We start from the raw sequence: 19631 nt of genomic DNA, 5'->3' as shown, positions 1-19631 counted from the left end.
GGTGAACAACATTTTTGCAGAACTATAGATACGTTGAGGCTGGGTGTGACAAGGAATGGCTGGGAGGGGAGGGGCCAGGCAAGGTACCCCTTGACATGAGAGACATTGGACGGGGTTTGATGGTCATGTGACAGTGGGTGTGGCTTGATGGTCATGTGACTGGGTAGGCTTGGCCAACTCAATGTAATATAGAATAGAATAGAATAGAATTATTTTTTTTTATTGGCCAAGTGTGATTGGACACACAAGGAATTTGTCTTGGTGCATATGCTCTCAAAGTACATAAAAGAAAAGATACGTTCATCAAGGTACAACATTTACCTTGACCATCTAACCGCTTGGTCTAAAAATTGGCAGCTCCAAATTTCAACCAGCAAATGCTCAGTCTTACATATAGGAAAAAAGAACTCTAAAACTAAGTACATACTAGATGGACATTACCTTACAGACGACCCCCATCCCGTTAAAGACCTTGGAGTTTTCATGTCAAATGATCTAAGTGCCAAAGCCCACTGCAACTACATAGCAAAAAAAGCTCTAAGAGTTGTAAACCTAATTTTACGTAGCTTCTTTTCCAAAAACACCACACTACTAACCAGAGCATATAAAACATTTGCTAGACCAATTCTAGAATACAGCTCACCTGTTTGGAACCCTCACCACATCTCTGACATCAATACAATTGAACGTGTCCAGAAATATTTTACAAGAAGAGTTCTCCATTCCTCTGAAAACAACAAAATACCTTATCCCACCAGACTTGAAATCCTAGGCTTAGAAAACTTGGAACTCCGTCGCCTTGACAAGACCTAAGTCTAACTCACAGAATCATCTATTGTAATGTCCTTCCTGTCAAAGACTACTTCAGCTTTAATTGCAATAATACAAGGGCAACCAATAGATTTAAACTTAATGTAAACCACTTTAATCTAGATTGCAGAAAATATGACTTCTGCAACAGAATCATCAGTGCTTGGAATACTTTACCTGACTCTGTGGTCTCTTCCCATAATCCTAATAGCTTTAACCAAAAACTTTCTACTATTGACCTCACCCCATTCCTAAGAGGACCATAAGGGGCGTGCATAAGCGCACAAACGTGCCTACCGTTCCTGTCCTATTGTTTTTCTTTTCTTCTTCCTATATATGTTTATATGTGTATATACTATATAATCTTTTTGTATGATGTTGTGACAAAATAAATAAATAAATAAATAAATTTACAACACAATTGATGGTCAATATATCAGTATAAATCATAAGGATTGCCAGCAACAAGTTATAGTCATACAGTCATAAGTGGAAAGAGATGGGTGATGGGAACTATGAAACGATTAACAGTAGTGCAGATTCAGTAAATAGTCTGACAGTGTTGAGGGAATTATTTGTTTAGCAGAGTGATGGCCTTTGGGAAAAAACTGTTCTTGTGTCTAGTTGTTCTGGTGTGCAGTGCCCTATAGCGTCGTTTTGAGGGTAGGAGTTGAAACAGTTTATGTCCAGGATGCGAGGGATCTGCAAATATTTTCACGGCCCTCTTCTTGATTCGTGCAGTATACAGGTCCTCAATGGAAGGCAAGTTGGTAGCAATTATTTTTTCTGCAGTTCTAATTATCCTCTGAAGTCTGTGTTTTTCTTGTTGGGTTGCATATTATATTATATATTATACAATATAATATAATATATTATATTATATTACATTGAGTTGGCCATGCCTACCCAGTCACATGACCATCAAGCCACACCCACTGTCACATGACCATCAAGCCCCGCCCACATAATAAGCCACGCCCACAGAACCGGTACTAAAAAAAATTAGAACCCACCCCTGCATTGTTGGGCTGCAGAGACGCCTAGTAAGGGTTTACCAATCTGCAGTCTGCTCCCCTAGAAATGAAATTGGTTACTTCATGTCGTACTCTCTAGAACGATGGAGGAGAAAAAGACAAAGCTCCACACAAGGTTAGTATCCTAGTGACAGGGGATATGTATATAAGAACAAAGTAGCAATGTATGTTAAATAGTAATTATACTTGTTGTTATGTAAAAAAAATATATGCATAGATATAAAAAGACCAGGATGGTCTCACTGTTTTTAATGTTTACTTAATAAAAAACTTTTTATTTTTAAAAAAAAGGATATGTTTTTTTGCCAAGACTGTGATCTTTAAATACGTAAGAGCTGAATTCTTCTGTACCTTTAGTTACAGAAGCTCTCAAGGTTATTTTGGACCAGTCACTCCACCCAACACAAAGCAATCGCACAAATTTAGTGTCCTAGGGCAGGGGTCTCCAACCTTGGTCCCTTTAAGACTTGTGGACTTCAACTCCCAGAATTCCCCAGCCAGCATTAGGAGAGTTGAAGTCCACTCAGCTTAAAATGGCCGAACATTGAGAAACGCTGGGTTTAGAAAACAGGAATTTTGAATCAGATCACACCATTACCAAATAAATTTTGTGAATGTGCCTATGACATAACATAACATAACATAATAACAGAGTTGGAAGGGACCTTGGAGGTCTTCTAGTCCAGGGGTCTTCAACCTTGGTCCCTTTAAGACTTGTGGACTTCAACTCCCAGAGTTCCTCAGCCAGCTTTGCTGGCTGAGGGACTCTGGGAGTTGAAGTCCACAAGTTTTAAAGGGACCAAGGTTGGAGACCCCTGCCCTAGGGCAAAGAGAAGGAGGAAAGAAACCCTATGAATGCTCCCTTTAACTCCCCTGCATAAAGGAAGAATAAGATCAAATAAAAGAATGATCAATAAATCTTAAACAGAAGGTACAGCTATAAGGCAGAGCTCAAACTTTGATAAATGCACACATACACACCCTTCCTTAAAAGTTATGGGCAGAATCTGTGAATGAGTTCATCTCAGTTTAGTGAACTTTTTTTTCTCTCCCTGAAGAGTTTTCCTAAAGCATAATTATACTGGGATTCAAAGTATTAATTGAGAGGATGCAGAGAAATTGGTTGTTGACAGCCTGGAAGAGAGTAAGGCGAGTTTGGTTCTCTACTTTAGTCTCTACGGTGCCACCTGGCCAAACTTACAGCATCAAAAACACGGTTGAGCGGTGTTTTTAATTATAGAGGTGAGAAATCCTGGCACCGTTCCAAGCTCCTCTGACATGCAACAGGAGAAAAAGTTATTTGTGCAACTGCATCTGTGGCCGACTCTCGCTTATGGACTCAGCTAATCATGTTTATTCCTACTCTAGCACAGATCCAAACTCTTTCATCTAACTAGGGCAGCCTGGGGAATTTGAAGCCACAGCTGTCAGATGTTCAACCTGATGCCTCTGTGGATCTGAGGATCTCAATGTAGAATCAACAAAAAGGCTCACTTAACAGAGACAATAACCAGAGAGAAACAAAATTATGATTTATTAATTGCAAAGGCAGCAGGTGATATAGTAAGCCACTGATTTTTTGTACCCAAGCAGGCCCAGATGATGACTCCCATGGCTCCATAGAGTTATGGCGCATTCAGGCTTAGCGTGCATCTGTTATTATGACTCTTGTCTGTTGCCAGAAGACAGTCCTGACTCCTGGCAACTGATGGTCCCTGTAGTTTCCTAGGCATGTTTTTCAGATGATTTCACTTTGCCTAGCTTGAGAGGGAGAGCCCCAAAGTCAACCAACCATGCCTGACCCAAGCTACTATTCATGGTCTTCTAGTTTCTAGCCTGGTGCTTTCACTACTACATCAAATGGACTCTTTACATATGTTAATAGGAAATCCCTTTGTGTGGGGGGGGGAAACTGTCACTCCCTGTTGTCACACTTGACAGACACAGACTTCAGAGGATCATTAGAACTGCAGAAAAAATAATCGCTACCAACCTGCCTTCCACTGAGGACCTGTATATTGCACGAATCAAGAAGAGGGCCGTGAAAATATTTGCAGATCCCTCGCATCCTGGACATAAACTATTTCAACTCCTACCCTCAAAACGACGCTATAGAGCACTGCACACCAGAACAACTAGACACAAGAACAGTTTTTTCCCGAAGGCCATCACTCTGCTAAACCAATAATTCCCTCAACACTGTCAAACTATTTACTAAATCTGCACTACTATTAATCTTCTCATAGTTCCCATCACCAATCTCCTTCCACTTATGACTGTATGACTGTAACTTTGTTGCTGGCAATCCTTGTGATTTATATTGATATATTGACCATCAATTGTGTTGTAAATGTTGTACCTTGATGAACGTATCTTTTCTTTTATGTACACTGAGAGCACATGCACCGAGACAAATTCCTTGTGTGTCCAATCACACTTGGCCAATAAAAAATTCTATTCTATTCTATTCTTATCTTTCCCTCCAATATGTTTCTCCTCCCCTGGTTGGGCTGGACATCCTGATTGGTGGAGGGATCCCTGCCAATCAGAAACAATTAGCCCCACCCCTTGTATTCTTTTTCCAGCTCATCCTCTAGTTTCCTTGCCTTGTTTGACTTCTATTTTTAAAAATATTTCTATTAAAAGTTTTGCAAAAAAAACAACAACCCATAAATGCACACACTAATTACAAAGAGAAGCAAAGAAAGAAAAATAAAAAGGGTAAAAATGTCACAAAACACCACGGTATGACAACATGATGCGGCGAATTCGACACCTGTGGTTTAGATGCTTTTAGGCCTAGACCTCTGCTTCCTGGGGTGCCATAGGCTCTTCTTTCTTTCCCATCGTTTTAGAAGTCCCTGATGACGTCATCTGTCACTTTGGGGTCCAGTATCATCAATAAGCCAACTATACATGTATGTCTCCAGCCATCCAAGTGAAGGTGTTAAGATCATTTCCTGGTATTTGGAGGTTGTGAGGATCTGGATGGGGAAGAACAAGATATATTTCTCAACCATGCTAAAAAATGAGTAGTTATGTGTTTTGAGTCCCTGGAGTTGCAGAATTGCCATCTTTGGAATAAAGTAGAGTAGAGTAGAATAGAATTTATTTATTTATTTATTTTATTTTGTCACAACAATATATGTAGGTATCATACAAAAAGATTATATAGTAAATAAACACATATATGGGTAAATATAAGGAGGTATAAGCATATATATAGGAAGAAGAAAAGAAAAACAATAGGACAGGAACGGTAGGCACGTTTGTGCGCTTATGCAGAATAGAGTAGAGTAGAGTAGAGTAGAGTAAAGTAGAATAGAGTGGAATAGAATGGAATGGAATGGAATGGAATAGAATAGAATAGAATAGAATAGAATAGAATAGAATAGAATAGAATGGAATGGAATGGAATGGAATGGAATGGAATGGAGTGGAGTGGAGTGGAGTGGAGTGGAGTGGAATGGAATGGAATGGAATGGAATGGAATGGAATGGAATGGAATGGAATAGAATAGAATAGAATAGAGGAGAGGAGAGGAGAGGAGAGGAGAGGAGAGGAGAGGAGAGGAGAGGAGAGGAGAGGAGAGGAGAGGGGAATGGAATGGAATGGAATGGAATAGAATAGAACAGAGGAGAGGAGAGGAGAGGAGAATAGAATAGAATAGAATAGAATAGAATAGAATAGAATAGAATAGAATAGAATAGAATAGAATAGAATAGAATAGAATAGGTGATGGTTAACCTTTTCCAGGACGAGTGCCCAAAACGTGTGCCTGAACCTCCAAAATGCAATGCACATGTGGGCCACCTGCACATTCCCCGCCCTTTTCACATGCGTGGCAGAGACCCGGACCAACTGGCCATCAGGATGCGGGCACGCATGCGTGGCAGAGCTGAATTGGGGTGACAGCTTGCATGCCCACAGAGAAGGTGCTGCGTGCCACCTCTGGCAGCCCTGCCCCCCCCCACATCCCTGATAGGTTCACCATCATGGGAATAGAATAATGCCATACTTTTGCCAGGATGTGAACCAGGTTTCAAGAAGGAAGTCATGGAGATTCTCAATCCTTCAGGTCATGGTTGTCCCAAAGGTGCTTTTCCAAAAGGCAACTGGGATTTTGGGAGGTTTTCCTTGAAAATGTTTCACTTCTCATCCAAGAAGTTAGAACAGAATATATTTTTTTATGGAACCTAACAAGAATGTCTTTTCTGTGATTGTCCCACCTCTCTGTAGCAAACTCCTCTTCTCTGATTTGCAACAGAGAACAACTTTCATTTTTAAATGAGTCCTTAAGGCCTGCCTCTTCCAGCTGGCATTAGGGGTCAATCAATTAATTAGGGGTAGAGCTGGAAGGAACCTTGGAGGTTCTCTAGTCTGAACCCGTGCTCAAATAGGAGACCCTATAACATTTCAGATAAGTGGCTGTCCAGTTTCTTCTTAAAAGCCTCCAGTGATTGAGCATCCAAAACTTCTGAAGCCATTCCACTGATTGTTCTCAGTGTTAGGAAATTTCTTCTAAGTTCTAGGTTGCTTCTCTTCTTGATTAGTTTCCATCCATTGTTTCTTGTCTTGCCTTCTGGTGTCTCAGACTGCTAAGACAGTCGGTTATTAACACAGCTGCTTGCAATTACTGCAGGTTCAAGCCCTACCAGGCCCAAGGTTGACTCAGCCTTCCATCCTTTATAAGGTAGGTAAAATGAGGACCCAGATTGTTGGGGGCAATAAGTTGACTTTGTATATAATATACAAATGGATGAAGACTATTGCTAACATAGTGTAAGCCGCCCTGAGTCTTCGGAGAAGGGCGGGATATAAATGCAAATAAAAAAAAAGTTGAGCCCCTCCTCTTTGTGCCAGCTCCTCAAATACTGGAATACTGCTATCATGTCATCCCTAGTCCTTCTTTTCTCTAGACTAATAATACCCAAATTATTACTCAAATCCCAAACTATTACCCAAATAGACTAATACCCAAATCCTGCAACCGTTCTTCATATGTTTTAACCTGCAGGCCTTTTTCAAAATTCTCAACATCTTTCATGTAATGTGGTGACCAAAACTGGATGCAGTATTCCAGGTGCGGCCTTACTAAGGCTTTATAAAGTGGTACTAATACTTCATGTGATTTTGATTCCATGCCTCTGTTTGTACGACCAAGGATCATATTAGTTTTTCTGGCTGCTGCCACACACTGATGGTTTATATTTAAGTGGTTGTCCACTACGACTCCAAGGTCCCTCTCTCAGTTACTGTTTTTGAGCCAGATTTAACCTAATCTGTACTTTTACCTTTGGTTTTTCCTGCCCAGAGGTATAAAATCTTGCTTTTCTCCACATTTCATTTTGAATAGGGCCCATTGTTCAAGTCTGTCAAGATCTTTTTGGATCCTGAATGTCAACTCTCAAAGCATCCCGGTCTGCTGTCGAGTTGCCAGACACAGGAGGGGGAAAAACTGAGAGAACAGCATGGCAGCCCCAACCAGAAGCACATTCCATGCATACCTTTCTCAAGGCTATATCCCAGTTACCTGCAACAGCCAGAGGGGCGTAATCTCTACAGCCTGTGAAAGTGCTCCGTTAGAGAATGTGATTTATGACATACCCTTGGAGGAAGGGGGAAACGGGGTCATAATTGGGCCGTAAATTACATGGGACAGAGCTGACTCCACTTGGGTAAGTGCCAACATGTTGCTCCTAATAAATAACTGGATTTCTTTTGAAGCTTGGCTCAAGGCTCATGGTTTAATTAGGGCATCCATTGGAACTCTGACACTGAGCTTGTCTTCTGGGGTGTTGGCTATTCCTGCTGGTCAGTTGGGTCAATTGAGTGGGAGACCCCATTGTAAGGTTTATCTTATTCTTGTTGTGCCTTGTCCACTTTCCCCGCAGCCGGGCCCATCTTATCTGCTTCCAAACGCTGAGGAATGTCCTAGCATGCCTCCTGGCCCCAGCCCTGGCTCCATGCCCAGACAGGCCGAGGAGGAAGAAGTGCCTCCAGCCCCCAGCTCTGGCTCCATGCCCAGGCAAACGGAGCAACTAGACCCCTCCCCCTCCCCCACAGCATGTGAGCCTGAGGAAAGTCAATTACCAACAGCTGCAGACTGGAGTGACCCTCGCTTCAGGAGAATTGATAGGCGGCGGCAATAGAAGGAAGGGAGGGGCAGGCCTGGATAAGTGCTGAGTCATGGAGCCACACCCCATGGCCTATATAAAGGATCTGCTTTCTGGCATTCTCTGAGTCAGGCAAAGTCTACCTTACCTTATTTTTTTTAAAGCAGGTTTTATCTTTGAAGATTTGTGAGTGCAGAAATCCACAGGGGATTCATTACGAATTACCCTGGATGAGAAAAGGAGAAGAATGTTTTAAAGGCAAAGCAGCTCCCTGCCCCCCATTTCAGCTGCAGGGTGATGGGATTAAGACATGGTCCTCAGGACATGACAGGATTAGCCCTCTACCCATCTAGCAACAGGATTCACCACATGTCACCTGGGGAGATTACATCACCCAGCAAGATTCAACCAAGCTTGGGACTCAAGACACTACAAAGTTACCCCTGCATGGTCCCGTGGAAGTCTGACAACCAATCAGAATACAGGAACAGGAATCTCCACGGAAGAGCCCAAGACAGGGACTCTCTCTCTCTCTCTCTCTCTCTCTCTCTCTCTCTCTCTCTCTCTCTCTCTCTTTTTCTGGGAAGTTCACCGGTCTCTTCCGACAATCTGCCTTTGTCATTCTCTTTTCCCTGGCAGTTTCCTGTATCTTGGCAAAAACTGCCATGTGGTTCTTGCCTTCATGGCCACCAAGCCAGGGAACAAGACAAGGAAACTCTTAGGAAAACCACTGACCAACTCCATTGTCTTAGCCTGTCCCCTGGTCCAAGCCGTTCTTTGTGCCACCTGGTTGGGAACCTCTCTCCTGTTTCCCAACCTGGATTTCCACTCCTTAATGGGAGAGATTATCTTGGAATGTAATGAAGATTCAGTTTCAATGTTTTACTGTGTCCTGTCTTACCTAGCTGTTTTGGCCCTTGTCAGTTTCACAGTGGCCTTTCTAGCTAGGAAATTGCCTGATAGTTTTAATGAAGCCAAGTTCATTACTTTTAGCATGTTGGTCTTTTGCAGTGTTTGGATCACTTTCCTCCCCACCTACCTGAGCACCAAAGGGAAGTCCATGGTGGCTGTGGAGATCTTCTCCATTTTGGCCTCTGGAGCTGCTCTCTTGGCTTGTATCTTTTTCCCCAAATGCTACATTATCCTACTGAGGCCCCATCTTAACTGTAGAGAAAATATGATAAGAAACAAAAATCTCTAACTAATGCATGCATTGGAAACATCTTTGATCCAAACTAGACTGTGTTGTTTGTGTCATATAAGTGGGTATATACATAATTTTGTATTTATTTATTTTGTCATGTTCATGTAGTATATATTGGAGGTGGTGAACTTTTGAGAGCTGTATGCAATGAAATTTCATGCCGATTAGTGTATATGTAAAGTGACAATAAAGTCACTTCACTAAGCACAGTTTCCAATGTGTTACCACTCCTCACTTTTTATGTGATTTATCATCTTCCTGTTGAAGACTTCTGAACTGTTGAAAATTGTAGCCTATTTTATGAGCTTGGCTCTTTATTTATTTGTAACCTATGACTATCATTAAGTGTTGTACCTTATGAATGTATCTTTTATGTACACTGAGAGCCTATGCAACAAAAACAAATTCCTTGTGTATCCAATCTTGGCCAATAAAGAATTCTATTCTATTCTATTCTATTCTATTCTATTCTATTCTATTCTATTCTATTCTATTCTATTCTATTATTATTTTGTAAAACATGACAGAGAAGAAGGAACACATTTATCAAATAATGCCTTATCAAGTGCAAATGAGGATCACTTGGTTGAGTTGGGTGGATATTAAAATTGAATCAATAAACATTTTTTTCCTGTTTTCAGCAACAATCATTATTATTATTATTATTAATAATAATAATAATAATAATAATTATTATTATTATTATTATTATTAAATTTTTATACCGCCCTTCTCCCGAAGGACTCAGGGTGGTGTACAGCCAAAGATAAAAACACAAAATATATACAATTAAAACAACATATTTAAAACATAGCAGATTATAAAAGGCTGATAATTAAAAATTTAGATTTTAAAATTTTAAAATATTAGCAGAACCCCAAATTTAAAATCCAACACTATTATGCCAGTCCCGTTTGAATAAATAAGTGTGTTTTGAGCTCACGACGGAAGGTCCGAAGATCAGGCACTTGACGTAGGCCAGGCAATATTTTTTCATCTCTTGTCTTCCAGTTGTCCCCCAAGGAAGCACAGAGTCCTCTGTAGAATCAAAGCTTGGCACTAAACTTGATTAACTTTGTAGAGTTCCTTAACACTATTTTTTTTTCCAACGGGAAAATTTAAATCCTCAATTAATCATCCAATGCTGCTGTGCTGCCTCATCAATCTGTTGGATTTTCAGATTGGGATGAGAAAATAACGTCAGCAGTGTACATAGGGCTTGTACATAGGCCTTGTACCATGTCACGTATGATATATGACAACAGCATCCTGATTGATTTTGCATAGGCATTTGCCACGTGTGGCATGAAGAGGTGCTATGCAGGAGAGAGAAAAAGTGTTCAAGCGGGCGAGCAGGTTTGCTGCTGTCAGTATGATGCTTGTCCAGGAGGGACCATTTCCAGTCAGACAGGTAGAGTTTTCTGCAAATGTAGATCTTTCAAGATCAAGGAAGTGGCTCACCAGGCTAATGCAGCCTGTTATTAACACACAGCTGCCTGCAATTACAATTACTGCAGGCTCGAGTCCCACCAGGCCCAAAGTTGACTCAGCCTTCCATCCTTTATAAGGAAGGTAAAATGAGGACCCAGATTGTTGGGGGGGCAATAAGTTGACTTTGTATATAAATATACAAATAGGATGAGACTATTGCCTTACACAATGTAAGTCGCCCTGAGTCTTCGGAGAAGGGCGGGATATAAATTCAAATTAAAAAAAAGGAAGCTGTTCAATAGATCAAAATATTAAGAGATTTCAGGTGATTACTGGTAGGTTTGAGATTCTTCATGATATGGATGCAAATTGTTCTGCCCACCCACTTCCCCCATCTAACTTCCCACTACTGAGTAATGAGAATTGGCAGGACTTCTCTCCTCACCCAGATTGCAAATCTGTACATTGAAGGCAACAATTTGCAGATTTCTTGTTATCCATCCAATTATGGAGGGGTCCGGAGATGCCGTAGGATTTTAGTTTGTCATGTACCACTGAGTCAAAGGCTTTACAGAAGTCTATGTAAATTGCATCTAGTGCTTTGCCCTGATCAAGATTTGTAGCCCATATGTTTTTGCAGTGTTTTTGCATCTTGTACGTAGCTGCTCTATTTTCTCTAGGCCCAACACCCAATTTCACCTTGACTCTCGAGTAAAGCTAGTCTGTGAACTGACAACAAGAGACACAAACAGAATTTCCCCCTTCTGGTGTGCAAAAAAAATATCTATGGTTGAATGGGGAGGACCATTGCTTTTCCTTGCAATTATCAGAAGAGCAATAATACTTAATGTTTCCCCTGTGGATTTCTACCCTCACAAATCTTCAAAGATAAAACCTGCTTTAAACAATATGCTCTTAGTTCTTAAGGTGGGAGCAGGACATGTAATCTTAACATGTCTTAAGTGTTTTTTTTCCAATCAGGGTAACCTGGTCTGCTCAAATATGTGAGATACCCTTTATTTCTTTGTCGGTAAATATAAATTTAACATTTAGCATGTCTTGCAGACAGCTAATTCCTGGGTTTGGCCAGGCTCAGCTGACCTAAGTTTTCTCTTTGGTCACAGCCCAAACAGAGATAAGAGGGGAAACGGTGGAGATAAATTTGTCCTGAGACCATCCAGGTGGCAGAGCCAGCTTCTATTGCGCTAAAGCTCTGGTGAGATTTTAAGTGCTTATCTTCCAATTCAGTTTCTGCACAAACCTTGATTTCTGATCTAGGAGGGAAGGTAACAAGGATGACTGAGTTTCTTCTCTTGCTCCTGGTCTTCTGGCTCCTGTCCCCACCTGCTGCTAAGAGGATCCCAACTGAATGTGTACTGGCAACTCCTTTCCAGATTCAGGAAAAATTGAACTATTACAGATCTGGGGAACTCATTATTGGTGGGAATTTTCTCCTGATAACCATGATTTCATCCAACATCCCAGACTTTCAAAAACGCCCAACTTTGCTTCATCTTAAACTTGTGTAAGTTTTTATCTGGAGGGAAAAGATATAGAAACCTGTTTGATTTGTTTTGGACTCAGGCCTTACGATCAGAAATACTTGTTTTGGTGATATTTCTAATATCCTCCATCAATATCCTTAAGAACCTCCATCACTGGAGACATTTAAGAAGAGACTGGACAGCCACTTGTCTGGAATGGTGTAGGTTCTCTTGTTTGTGCAGGGGGTTGGGCTAGAAGACCTCCAAGGCTTCCTTCCAATTCAGTTAGCAGAATAACAGAATAACAGAGTTGGAAGGAACCTTTGAGGTCTTCTAGTCCAACCCTCTGCCCAGGCAGAAGCCCTATACCATTTCAGACTAATGGTTGTCCAATCTCTTCTTTATCTTATGATTCTTGATGAAGGTATCTTTTCTTTTATGTACACTGAGAGCATATGCACCAAGACAAATTCCTTGTGTGTCCAATCACACTTTGCCAATAAAAAAATCAATTCTATTCTATTCTATTCTATTCTATTCTATTCTATTCTATTCTATTCTATTCTATTCTGTTCTGTTCTGTTCTGTTCTGTTCTGTTCTGTTCTATTCTATTCCTGCTTATTTGTACCCTATGACTATCATTAGGTCATTAAGTGTTGTACCTTATGATTCTTGACGAATGTATATTTTCTTTTATGTACACCGAGAGCGTATGCACCAAGACAAATTCCTTGTGTGTCCAATTGCACTTGGCCAATAAAGAATTCCATTCTATTCTATTCTTTAAAACTTCCAGTATTGGAGTCCCTACAACTTCTGGAGGCAAGTAGTTTCAATGTTTAATTGTTCTAACTGTCAGAAAATTCCTCCTTAGTTCTAGGTTGCTTCTCTCCTGGATTAGTTTCCATCCATTGCTTCTTCTCCTGCCTTTATTCTATCCTAGCATAGTTCAAACCTTTGTGCTTTTCTCTATAGCCTGCGAAGCTCATAAAATAGGGTATAATTCTCAATCTTTCGAGAACTCTACAATAAGACGATAAGCCACCTAAAAAGGGAGGCAGAACAATCCCTTAGAAATTTATTTTGTATTTATTTACTTATTTATTTGTCAAGTACATATTAGATAATATATATAAGCATGAATTGAATATATAAAGTGAATACAATTAAAGGGAACATTAGGACAGGGATGGTAGGCATGCTGGTGCTCTTATGCACGCCCCTTACAGACCTCTTAGGAATGGGGTGAGGTCAACAGTAGACAGTCTAAGGTTAAAGTTTTGGGGGTTTGGGGAAGAAACCACAGAGTCAGGTAGTGCATTCCAGGCATTGACCACTCTGTTGCTGAAGTCATATTTTCTGCAATCGAGTTTGGAGAGCTGATTTCCTGAAAAAGTTGACTTATAATATTGATTTAGATCGAAAATCCCCTGGAAAAGTCAAATGAAAGCTCAATTCTTGTATGGGATACTGTAAAAAAAAAAAAAGGATCAAAACTCAGTTTTGGAATCAGCTCATGAATAATGGCTTTCAGGAAATTGATGCTGCGACTCCAGTTTGTGCTCAGCATTGGTTTGGATGTTAAACAATTGGAAGGATTAATCAGAACAGAACGGGAAGGGACCTTAAAGGTCTTCTAGCCCAACCCGCTGCTCAAGCAGGAGACCCTACACCATTTCAGAGATGTGGCTGTCCAGTCCCTTCTTAAAAACCTCCAGTGATGGAGAAGGAAGGAAGGAAGGAAGGAAGGAAGGAAGGAAGGAAGGAAGGAAGGAAGGAAGGAAGGAAGGAAGGAAGGAAGGAAGGAAGGAAGGAAGGAAGGAAGGAAGGAAGGAAGGGACCTTGAAGGTCTTCTAGTCCAACCCCCTGCTCAAATAAGAGACCCTACACCATTTCAGACAAGTGGCTGTCCAGTCTCTTCTTAAAAACCTCCAGTGGCGAAGCACCCACAACTTCTGAAGGCAACTTCTGTTCCACTGATTGATTGTCCTCACTGTTAGGAAGTTTCTCCTTAATTCCAGGTTGCTTCTCTTCTGGATTAGTTTCCATCCATTGTTTCTGTTATGTATTCATGTTTGTACCTTTAAATATTTGAGCGGGAAATCAGCACGTTGCTGATTGGACGAAGCCTCCAGTAGAACTGTATAAAAGGAGAGGTTTTTCCCCCAGCCTGGCTGCTGGGTTCACCCTATATTAAAGAGCTGTTGTCACTACCCTGGTCTCCAGCCTCGTTACTTCCAGAACTTAACATTGGCGACGAAGGTGGGATCTCGAGGCTAAGGAGAACCAGAACCGAGCTGAAGCACGATAGACCCGAACCCAGCAAACTCAGGGCAGAAAAGCGGAGATGGCCAGTTACACTCCGCCCGCACCGTTTGACCCGGCTAAAGAGAAATGGGGAACGTATATGACCCGTTCAAAGCTTAGAAGCCAACGAACTGCAAGGAGTTCCAGATAACCGAAAAGGGCTTATTTCTTAAGCCACTGTGGTCCGGAGGTCATTGATATCGCGAAGCCCTGGCAGAGCCAACGCCGTGCAGTCGGTGTCGTGGCCAACTCTACAGACTTTACTAAAAACCACTTCGCACCAACACCGTCTAAATACGTGCGGCGGTTTGAATTCGGAGAGCGAAGGCAGATGGAGGGCGAATCCATCGGTGACTACATGGCCGCCCTAAGAAAAGCGTCCAAGGACTGCGGATACCGCGACCTAGACGAGGTGCTCCTCGAGCAACTCATCCGAGGGGTCAAAGACATCCGTTTGCGGCGACGGCTGCTAGCAAAGAGCAACCTAACGCTGGCCAACGCTCTGGACGAAGCCAGAGCACATGAAATGTCCACCCAAGCGGCGGAGACACTGCAGAAACCTGTCCCACCAAAGGCGAGCGCGAAGGCAACTCCGGTGCACCAGGAGGAGGTTCAGACCGAATCCGACGGTGGAGATGAGGAAGGGGTCTGCCGAACCGAGAAACGCGACAAAGGGGACCGAGACAAATGCGGAAGCTGCGGTGGTCAACACCAGCGCCAACGCTGCAAATTTAAGGACGCGACATGTCGGCGGTGCGGAAAGAAGGGGCACCTAGCTCAAGTTTGTCGAGCGGCCCAACCTTCCCGCCGAAAATTCAAATCGGCCAATCAGAGCGCGGAATCGGCAAGGCGACCCGCGATTGGCTCAAACAAAAAAGGCGCGGATTCAAACCAGACGACTGTGGTCATAGGCCGCGCCTCGACCCGAGTGGAGAAGAAGATCTTCACCAGACCAAAAATAGAGGGAGTACGGTGCCGGCTCGAAGTAGACACGGGATCAGCGATCACCATCATGTCCTGGGACACTTTGGCGAAGTCACTGCCGTCAGTCGCGAAGCGCCACCTGCAAGCACAACGGCTACGAGTCCACGACTACCAAGGGAATCGCATCCCTGTTCGAGGGACCACCTCCGTCCGAGTCGAGTACGGACCACACAAGAAGACCCTGCCCATCACGATCGTCGAAGGGACCCTGCCCAGTCTGTTGGGGCTAGACTGGTTTCGTGCCCTGGGCATGGGAGTGACCGGCATCTACAGAAGTGACTGTAACCTGAAAGACATTCTCTTTAACGAGTTCGAAGATGTCTTCAAGGACTGCCTGGGCAAGTACAAGGGGACCCCTATTTCCTTCAACTTAGACCCCCAGGTAGCTCCCATTAGGCTTAAGGCGAGGAGAGTCCCTTTTGCCCTAAAACCAAAAATCGATAAGGAGCTAGATAAGCTCATAAATCAGGGGATTTTGGTGCCAGTCGATCACGCAAAGTGGGAGACGCCAATCGTCACCCCGATAAAACCAGACGGGTCAATTAGAATTTGCGCTGACTACAAGGCGACGCTTAACAAAGCCTTACAGAAAAGCGCCACCCGGTTCCGTGGTGCAACACTTGCTGCACTTTTGGGGCGAGGCCAAGTCTTTGCGAAGTTAGACTTGCCCCAACCCAACCACCACCTGCCTGTAGACGCCCGCACAGCCGAAGCCCAAACGATTGTGACGCACAGGGGGGCCTTCAAGTGCACCCGATTGCAATTTGGGGTCAGTGTGGCACCAGGGCTGTTCCAAAACCTGATGGAACGACTACTGCAGGGGCTCCCAGGGGGAGTTCCCTACTTCGATGATGTCCTAATTTCAGGGAAAACATGGAGGAATTGGGGAGCGTTAAGAAAGGTTTTGGGCATTTTCCGGACAGCCGGATTAAAAGTCAAGGCAAACAAATGCCAGATAGGGGTCGAATCGTCGATTTCTTGGGCTACCGGATAGACAAGAAAGGAATTCACCCTACTGAGAGCAAGGTCAAGGCAATTAGGAAGGCTCCAGCGCCCAAAAACAAAGCAGAGCTGCAGGCATTCCTGGGGTTGGTGAATTTTACGCGGTCTTTTAAAGAACAAAGCAACTGCTATGGAACCGCTGCATAGGCTCTTAGGGAAAAATACTGTTTGGTCTTGGGGAAAGTCGGAAAATAGGGCTTTTGAAGCAGTAAAGAACCTGCTCTCAAGTGATAGCCTGCTCGTCCAATATCACAACTCATTACCCCTAGTGCTGGTTTATGCCTCCTTATGGGGTGGGGCTGTACTCAGCCATAGACTTCAAACGGCACAGAAGCCCCTATAGCTTTTACTCTAGAACGATGTCCTCCCAGAGAGAAACTACAGCCAGTTAGATAAAGAAGCACTAGCCATTGTGTCAGGGGTTAAAAAATTCCACGAATATGTTTTTGGGCGGGATTTTGAAACCGTGACTGACCACAGACCGCTACTAGGAATACTGGCTGGCGACCACCCAACGCCTGTGGCACTTTCGCCCCGCCTGACCCGATGGACTATATTCTTAGCCGCTTATTCGTACAAGCTGCAGCATCGACCAGGAAAAGAAGTGGGGCATGCAGGCGCGTTAAGCCGATGCCCACTACCAGGGGCGATCAAGACCCCACTCCGGGAACGCCTGTCCTACTTATTGACTCTTTGGACTCTGGCCCAGTCACATCTAAGGAAGTGGCTCGGGCATCATACCGACATTGTATTAAGGACTGTACTCGGTTGGGTACAGAGAGGGTGGCCGCTGCGCCGGGCGAACGGTTCAAAGAATTTGTTAAAAACGCGATGAGCTCTCGGCTCAAGGGGTGCCTGTTATGGGGTGATCGTGTAATAATTCCTGATAAATTAAGGGAAAGGTATTGGACCTCCACGAGGGTCACCCAGGGATCGTAAGGATGAAGGGTTAGCTAGAAGCTATGTGGTGGCCACTCATGGACGCAGAGATTGCTGAGAGGGTAGGGAAATGCCAGGCTTGCCAAGAGTCCAGACCTCTACCCCAACGGCCCCAGTCAGAGAATGGGAAAAGCCCCAAGGGCCCTGGTCAAGAATCCACATTGATTTTGCTGGCCCCTTCCACGGCCAAACGTTCCTAGTGGTTGTTGATGCATTCTCTAAATGGTTGGAGATCATACTCATGAAATCCACTACGGCCGAAGCAGTAATCGCAGCCCTGCGCCACCTAATCGCAACTCACGGGTTGCCGGGCACCCCGGGGTGCGACAATGGGCCGCACCACGGCAGCCCAGTTTGAAGAATACCTGGCAGAGGAGGCATCCGACATGCCCTCTCTGCGCCTTTCCACCCCGCGCCGAATGGCCTTGCAGAGCGCCCGTCCGGAGCGCTAAGGAGGCATTGTCCAGGCTCAAGCCAGGTGACTGGCAAACAAAGATAGATTTCTTTCTGGCCGTTCAGCACAGAACCCCAAGCACGGCTACAGGCAGAAGCCCAGCCGAATTATTGATGGGACGGAAACTACGGTGCCCACTTGACCATTTGAATCCCCATTACACACCAGAGGGTTACAAGGGGGAACTAGAAAAAACAAGGGAAATGGGCATAGGCGACCGGGTGTGGGCCCGAAACTATGGGGACGGCCCTAGTTGGCTCGCAGGACAAATCATAAAGACAACCGGCCCAAAATCGTATTTGGTAGAGCTACAAGACAACCGAGTGTGGAGGCGCCACATAGATCAGATAAGGAAACGAATAACTGATCAAACCGAACCAAATGAAACAGATCATGACCAATACCCATTTGAATTCACAGCTGACAATGACCCGGGGGAGGCGCAAGACTTAGCTGAGGTCCCAGAGTTCCAGCGACGCCATCAGGTTCCCGAGGGAAACAGCAGGGAAAATTACAAAAGTAATCCAAGGCCGGATGGCCAAGAAAGGAGTCTGCCAATAATCCGGGGCCCGTTGGCCCAGAGAAAGAGCTGGGAGGAGAAAACAGCCCCTCCGACCAGCTCAAAACACCACCCAGAACTGAACCGCGCAGGTCTGAAAGAACTAGGAGACGCCCAGGTTATTTGCGTGACTACGTCGAAAAATAACATGTAAATAAATATGTAAATAGAGGCAAAGTGTTTTCTGGGAGGGGAGGAGTGTTATGTATTCATGTTTGTACCTTTAAATATTTGAGCGGGAAATCAGCACGTTGCTGATTGGATGAAGCCTCCAGTAGAACTGTATAAAAGGAGAGGTTTTTCCCCCAGCCTGGCTGCTGGGTTCACCCTATATTAAAGAGCTGTTGTCACTACCCTGGTCTCCAGCCTCGTTACTTCCAGAACTTAACAGTTTCTTTTTCTCACCTTCTGGTGCTTTGGAAAATAAATTGACCCCGTCTTCTTTCAGGCAGCCCCTCAAATGGTGGAATACGACTTTCATGTCACCCCCTAGTCCTTCTTACCCCTTTCATGGATTACTGCCTTGTCGTGGCAAAGGGGCTTGCATGGCTCAATGAAGCTATGAGCTACGCTGTGCAGGGACACCCAAGACGGACAGGTCATAGCAGAGAGTTCTGACAAAACTTGACCCACTGGAAAAGGAAATGGCAACCCACTCCAGTATCTTTGCCATGAAAACCCCATGGACAGTATTGTACATGGGGTCACGATGGGTCAGACACTACTTCGCAACTAACAACAACAAAAGTCCTTCTTACAGACACTGGTGCAAAATAAAGAAGTGAGGAATGATAGAGGGGAATAGAATAGAATAGAATAGAATAGAATAGAATAGAATAGAATAGAATAGAATAGAATAGAATAGAATAGAATAGAATAGAATAGAATTTTATTGGCCAAGTGTGATTGGACATACAAGGAATTTGTCTTGGTGCATATGCTCTCAGTGTACATAAAAGAAAAGATACGTTCATCAAGGTACGACATTTACAACACAATTGATGGTCAATATATCAATATAAATCATAAGGATTGCCAACAACAAGTTATAGTCATACAGTCATAAGTGGAAAGAGATTGGTGATGGGAACTATGAAACGATTAATAGTAGTGCAGATTCAGTAAATAGTCTGACAGTGTTGAGGGAATTATTTGTTTAGCAGAGTGATGGCCTTCGAGGAAAAACTGTTCTTGTGTCTAGTTGTTCTGGTGTGCAGTGCTCTATAGCGTCGTTTTGAGGGTAGGAGTTGAAACAGTTTATGTCCTGGATGTGAGGGATCTGTAAATATTTTCACGGCCCCCATAA

General features: G+C 43.6%; 1 protein-coding gene across 1 annotated transcript in view; it reads left to right on the top strand.

Moving 5' to 3' along the window:
• The first annotated feature begins 1927 nt into the window (after positions 1-1927).
• Positions 1928-19631, top strand: part of LOC131188302 (vomeronasal type-2 receptor 26-like) — a 29199-nt gene continuing 11495 nt past the window's right edge. The window contains exons 1-3 of the mRNA XM_058163494.1: positions 1928-1959; positions 8600-8817; positions 11276-11306. Of these exons, the coding sequence (XP_058019477.1) occupies positions 1928-1959; positions 8600-8817; positions 11276-11306 (281 nt within the window). The remainder of the gene's footprint in view (positions 1960-8599; positions 8818-11275; positions 11307-19631) is intronic.

Source organism: Ahaetulla prasina, chromosome 1, assembly GCF_028640845.1.
Source record: "Ahaetulla prasina isolate Xishuangbanna chromosome 1, ASM2864084v1, whole genome shotgun sequence".
NCBI classification, from domain to species: domain Eukaryota; kingdom Metazoa; phylum Chordata; class Lepidosauria; order Squamata; family Colubridae; genus Ahaetulla; species Ahaetulla prasina.
Note: the sequence above shows the minus strand (reverse complement) of the source record. Positions and strands in the feature narration are given on the sequence as shown.